Genomic DNA, 5,651 nt, shown 5'->3' with positions numbered 1-5,651 from the left:
TATCGACATTTTCTGGATTACTTCTTCCACCTCATTCACTGACGTTACCGATTTATTTCCCACACATTTCACATTCATTTTTCGTCATCAGATGAAAAATTGAGATCATATGTTACTCTGAAAAAACTCGGGCACGAAATCCTAATAAGCAACTGAGAGCGGAAAGAGGAAGGGGGTGGTAGGGAGGGGGAGGGGGTAGCCGAAGTCCTGACCGTATAATACATTAACCATTTGTAAATAAAATTGGTATTTTCTTTATATACTTACGTTGTCTTATGTGTTATCCACAAAATGTGCCAGTATATATAGTGTATATATATGTTATGTATTAGATATTTTTATAAGTATAAGGTTAACATAATCTACATGTCATGTGTTAAAAATGTACTTCATACCTTCCCGATGTATTGACGGGAAACTGAGACATAACATGATTTCCTTGTATTCACCGAGACATGTGGGAATCCCGGGAAATTCACGAGATCTCCAGCTTGTGGGTGACTCTAATAGCTTATGCTGGGAAAATCCCGGGAGTAGTACTATATAGCTCGGGAAAATTACGAGATCCCGAGACACCGGGATCTCGTTTGATGAACTATAGTTGGCACGTCTTCCCAAAGGTCTGCATAAGAACATGTAGGTCTTAAATAAAAAAGAAGAAAAACAATAAAAGAAAGATAATGCAGAAAGTGGTGGATAGGATGCTTGAAGATAATGTCGACATTATATAAGTAAAGGCAATCGATTGTCACACCTCTTTATGACGACTTATCGCAAGTTTACTTTCTGAAATGAGTTGCTTTGTTGTTGTCTAGATCACACTCCTTCCAAATTAACGAATCTTATAACTATTGTGGGTACGTGACGCACGCGATTTGTATTTCTTTATTCATCTAATTTGTTTATCTATTTATTTATGTATTCATTCATTTATTTATCTATCTATATTTGCATTATCTCAAAACTGGCTGGAACTCAAAATTAATAAATTTGTACTTTCAGTTCTTCGTGAAATTCTCTTCTTGCTATCTAACCATATCAAAACAAACCCAGCCTATTTCCAAAACTCCCAGACCGTCCCACTCCCAACACCTTCAAACCTCCCACTGATAACTCCACCTTTCTGTCTACTCTTAGTACCGTCAAGCAGGACAGGAGCTTACCCGTCTACCAAGAGCCAAGGCCTCGCCTGCTCTTAGAGACCAGATTCTGGCTTTCCAGATGCAGCTACACGCCCTTACGCCCATGCCAAGCGCTGGGGGTCTCTTTACTGTCTCCAAACCTCTTCTGGTCGCGGTAAGAACAGTTGTCGTTTTAGAATCTCTTGCTTTTGGGTTAAGAGTAAATACACGTGTTTAGAGGAAAATAGCCGGATGGGTAGGTTGTACCAGTGGCTAAGATGTTTTCAATAACCCGTTTTGGGAAAGGGAAACTTACACAGGTGCTACTATATTGTGAGGTCTACCTCACTATAGCGTGAGATCTACATGCCGTTAGTACTATAGCGTGAGATCTACATGTCGTTAGTACTATAGCGTGAGATCTACATCCCGTTAGTACTATAGCGTGAGGTCTACCATTTCCATACATTTATTTAAGCGATAAACACATAATTTGTACATATCCTAGGAATTACTTAGATAATTGGATTTCTAATTACATTCGTATTAAAGGAAGAAAGGTAAAAATAAACATGTTATCATATAAAACTTAAACCCACTCTCGGAGAAAGATAAGCTGAGATACAGAGTAAACCGTATATTTCGACCACTAACTGTGATCCTCTTCAGCAGTTACTGCTGAAGAGAACCACAGTTAGTGGTCGAAATATATGGTTTACTCTGTATCTCAGCTTATCTTTCCCCGAGAGTGGGTTTAAGTTTTATTTTATTCTTGTGTTACGACATCTACGTTATTTGATTTGATGTTATCATATATTTTCATGCATTTATTCTAGCGATACACACTTCGTACATCCTCTAAGAATGACACAAATAGGTTAGGTTAGGTCAGGTCAGGTCACGTGGACAGGTCATGTTTTTTATGTATTTGGGCAGATCACATGTTTGATGGACAGGTGAGGGGAGCGACCTGGAGGAACGCGAGTTACGCGGTAGACCTCAGACTCCACCTGGATAGGCGACATATGGCGGTAGACCTCACTCTGTAGTAGCACCCTTACACCTTTGTGAATTTATCAGTTATGACTGCATCTCAAGCAAGTGGTATGTCAATTTAGAAATTATGCATCAATTTGCACATAAATATGAGTGCATATTTACAGATATGCTTTGGTGCAGAATGTAACGGCTATTTGAAGACATAAAAGATCTTATAATGCATCAAACCATATATAACGTGATGATGGCTACTGTCGCCTCAAATATTACTTATCAGAGACCCGTATGGCCACATCTGTTAGATAAATCTGTTAAAAAAAAATTCTTATCATGCATTTATAATGATATCCGTTAGGCTTTTGTTTTTCGATTCTTCAAAAGCTTTAGCATATTAATTTGTCTCTTTTTCTATCTCTCGTTCAGATGGTGGGCACCATCTTTTCATATCTCATCATTCTGGTCCAGTTCTACTCGGCAAATAGTGATGAACATATGTATGGATACAGTATTATTTGAAGTCAGACCTCTGCATCAGGAAGACCAACAAGGATCACGCCTAAGTATTTTACTGATCAGTGGGTTTCGATAAAAAAAATCGTCTGATGTTAGAATTAAATCCTTTAAGATCTCCATATCATCCGTTTGGTCAGTAAAATGTGAATACAAACGACTCGACATAAAGAAGGAAAAGAAGAAAGAAGAAAGAAAAAAACGATTATAAGTTTCTGTTTGCTAAAAAAAATGTCTATTTAGTTGGGTGTGACTAACTCTTCCTTCCTTATACCAGTTGGAGGATTTCTGTAATAATGACTTTTAAGTAGAACATCCCATGAACAATAAATTCAACGTGACTCGAATGCTTGTTTATCCTATCTACAGAGAGGGCAGGTAAGGGAACTAGACTCAACATGTGAGTTTGAGTGGATTTTATTACGAACTACCAATGAAATTACCTACCAGTTAAATTAGATTACCTAATGGCAACTAAAACTGAGTTGATTCATTTAAACGCTCGGGTTCACAGTAACTCGAAATTCAAGGATTTGAATCTATGGACGTGGTGACAGGATTGTAGTTGATACATTTTGTCAGCAACAACAAAAAATGAGGGGAATTTCTGTTTATGGGCGTGTATTCAGTATTCAATAATGAGCTATATTTTCATATTTCTTTCTATATCGTGGATCAATTTTAGGTATCCTTAGCACTAAAAATAAAAATTGCTAAACACTACCTTATCTGCCCAACTCGATATGTTGACAGTAATTTGAAAATATTACATATCATTACGTGACATGATCGTAAGACATAGTAATCCCTTGAAATTTATTGAAAATGTTGTATATCTATTTTCTGAAGCATACAACCATCGACTGGATGATAAAGGAAACACGGAACACTTAATATATATCTATAAACATAAAGTGGGCAAGTAGTGATTAAAATTTAGCCATACCATGTATGTCTCCATTATTGCCATGTAGGCACAATGTATTTGCAAAGAATGCACAGAAGTTAATATAGATATATAACAAGAGGACTTTTATTAAAACAACATACAGTATTCTCAGAATTACCAAAATATTCAATAATTTCAAAGCTACCCCTAAACTAGTATTAATTTTCTATAAATTATTAAAACATTCATAGAGAACTATTTTGTCAGGAATACATATTTATTCTTTGTTATTGAATAGGGAAATGAAATAGCCTGGCGGCCGATAGAATAAAATTAAAATTTCCACCCAATATATGGAAGGGATTAAATGTGACCTTAGATATAAAAAGGCATTTTTTTTTCTAACGTGATATAGTGATTTTAATACTTTCACTCAGTGTTTTAGCGAAAAAAAGACTGAATGAAATCATTTGATCTTAGCCGAAATGAAATGTGAGAAGAGTCATTGTATCGTCACCCATCCTGACGCCCCTACGAACCAGAGTACCACAGCAAGCTGATCACTTTTAACTTCTTCTATCCCTCCTTTCTGCCTTTGTCTTCTCTCCTATCCTGAGGACTGAAGCAATTAGCAGAGCTGGGCGCGTTCCACGGTGCGTTCCGCTTTAGTTTGGCTAGGGCTAGCGCTCCCAAACTATTAAAGCAATATAGATGCCGGTATAGTATGTGACCTACCTTTTGGATGTGGCCTACGAAAATTTTCTTTGGTATAGTATGTGACCTACCGGACTTTTATTTCGGTATGAACCTGTCTCTTAAGCTTTAATAGTTTGGGAGCGCTAACCGCGGCCAAACTAAAGCGGAACGCACAGAGGAACGCGCCCAGCTATGCTAATTAACATAGCTGAACGCATTACCGCAAGACAGGTAGTGCGTTAGTAAAGCAAGTGATCAGAGGTATATTTTATGTTTTAGGATACGGAATTATAATGTTGTAGTTTACGTGATGAGTGAGGAAAATGGAGGAGAAATAAGGAAGGATGAAGTAAAGGCAGTTGTTAAGATGATGAAAACAGGTAAGGCACCTGGTCTGGATGGATGCCATACAGAATGTCTAAAAAAAGGAGGTACAGTGATGGTGGACTGGCTGGTGAGGTTATTTAATGTTTGCTGGAAAGAGGGTAGAGTGCCGGAGGACTGGAGGAGTGCCTGTATAGTTCCACTTTACAAGGGAAAAGGGGACAAGTGTGAGTGTAGTAGTTTCAGAGGGATTAGCTTGTTAAGTGTAGTTGGGAAGGCTTATGGGAGGATCTTGATTGAAAGGATTAGGAGAGGAACAGAGGGAGTAATTGGTGAGGAACAGTGTGGATTTAGGACGGGTAGAGGTTGTGTAGATCAGATCTTTGTGGTAAGACAGATATGTGAGAAAGCTATAGGAAAAGGTAAGGATTTTGGGGGGCTTTTATGGATCTGGAAAAGGCTTATGACAGGGTAGACAGAAAGGCACTGTGGGAAGTTTTGCGGATATACGGGATAGGAGGAAAGCTTCTAGGAGCTGTCAAGAGTTTTTACGAGAGTAGTAGAGCTTGTGTCAGGATTAGAAATGGAGAGAGTGAGTGGTTCGAGGTAAAGGTGGGACTTCGTCAAGGATGTGTTATGTCGCCCTGGCTGTTCAACTTATACATGGATGGGGTGGTGCGAGAGGTAAATGCAAGGGTAGTGGGTCAGGGATTGGAGATGGTTAAAGAAAATGGAGAAAAGTGGGAGGTGAGCCAGCTGTTGTTTGCTGACGACACTGCGCTTGTGGCAAGATCAAAGGAGGGATTGAGGAAGTTGGGGACAGAGTTTGGGAGAATGTGTGATAGAAGAAAATTGAAGATAAATGTAGGTAAAAGTAAGGTGATGAGATGTACAAGGGGTGAAAGTGGCAGCAGACTGGAAGTGAGCATTAAGGGACTGGAGGAATTGGATAGTTTTAAATACTTGGGTGCAAATGTGGCAGGAAAGGGTGGAGTGAAGGTGAAGGTAGAATGTAGATTGAGAGAAGCAAGTAAATGCCTTGGTGGATTAAAAAGTGTAATGAGGAATAGACATTTGGGAATGGATGCTAATAGGAGACTGTATGAAGGAGT

At 38.6% G+C, this 5,651-nt stretch overlaps 1 protein-coding gene across 1 annotated transcript; it reads left to right on the top strand.

Annotated features, from left to right (window-relative positions):
• The first annotated feature begins 575 nt into the window (after positions 1-575).
• Positions 576-2,958, top strand: Gr28b (Gustatory receptor 28b). The gene is made up of 3 exons (XM_076210833.1): positions 576-636; positions 1,138-1,296; positions 2,544-2,958. Exons 2-3 carry the CDS (start codon positions 1,222-1,224, stop codon positions 2,634-2,636), a joined length of 168 nt encoding a protein of 55 aa, XP_076066948.1. The 5' UTR covers positions 576-636; positions 1,138-1,221; the 3' UTR covers positions 2,637-2,958.
• Positions 2,959-5,651: the final 2,693 nt, after the last annotated feature.

This window comes from Oratosquilla oratoria, chromosome 28 (assembly GCF_046742065.1).
Source record: "Oratosquilla oratoria isolate Oo_2021 chromosome 28, ASM4674206v1, whole genome shotgun sequence".
NCBI classification, from domain to species: domain Eukaryota; kingdom Metazoa; phylum Arthropoda; class Malacostraca; order Stomatopoda; family Squillidae; genus Oratosquilla; species Oratosquilla oratoria.
The sequence above is the reverse complement of the archived record's forward strand: the minus strand, read 5'-3'. Positions and strand labels throughout refer to the sequence as shown.

Excerpts from the sequence above, each read along its gene's own strand:
- Gr28b (XM_076210833.1), top strand. The coding sequence starts at position 1,222 with ATGCAGCTACACGCCCTTACGCCCATGCCAAGCGCTGGGGGTCTCTTT. Across the intron at positions 1,297-2,543 it reads CCAAACCTCTTCTGGTCGCG|ATGGTGGGCACCATCTTTTC; the intron begins GTAAGAACAGTT and ends TCTCTCGTTCAG.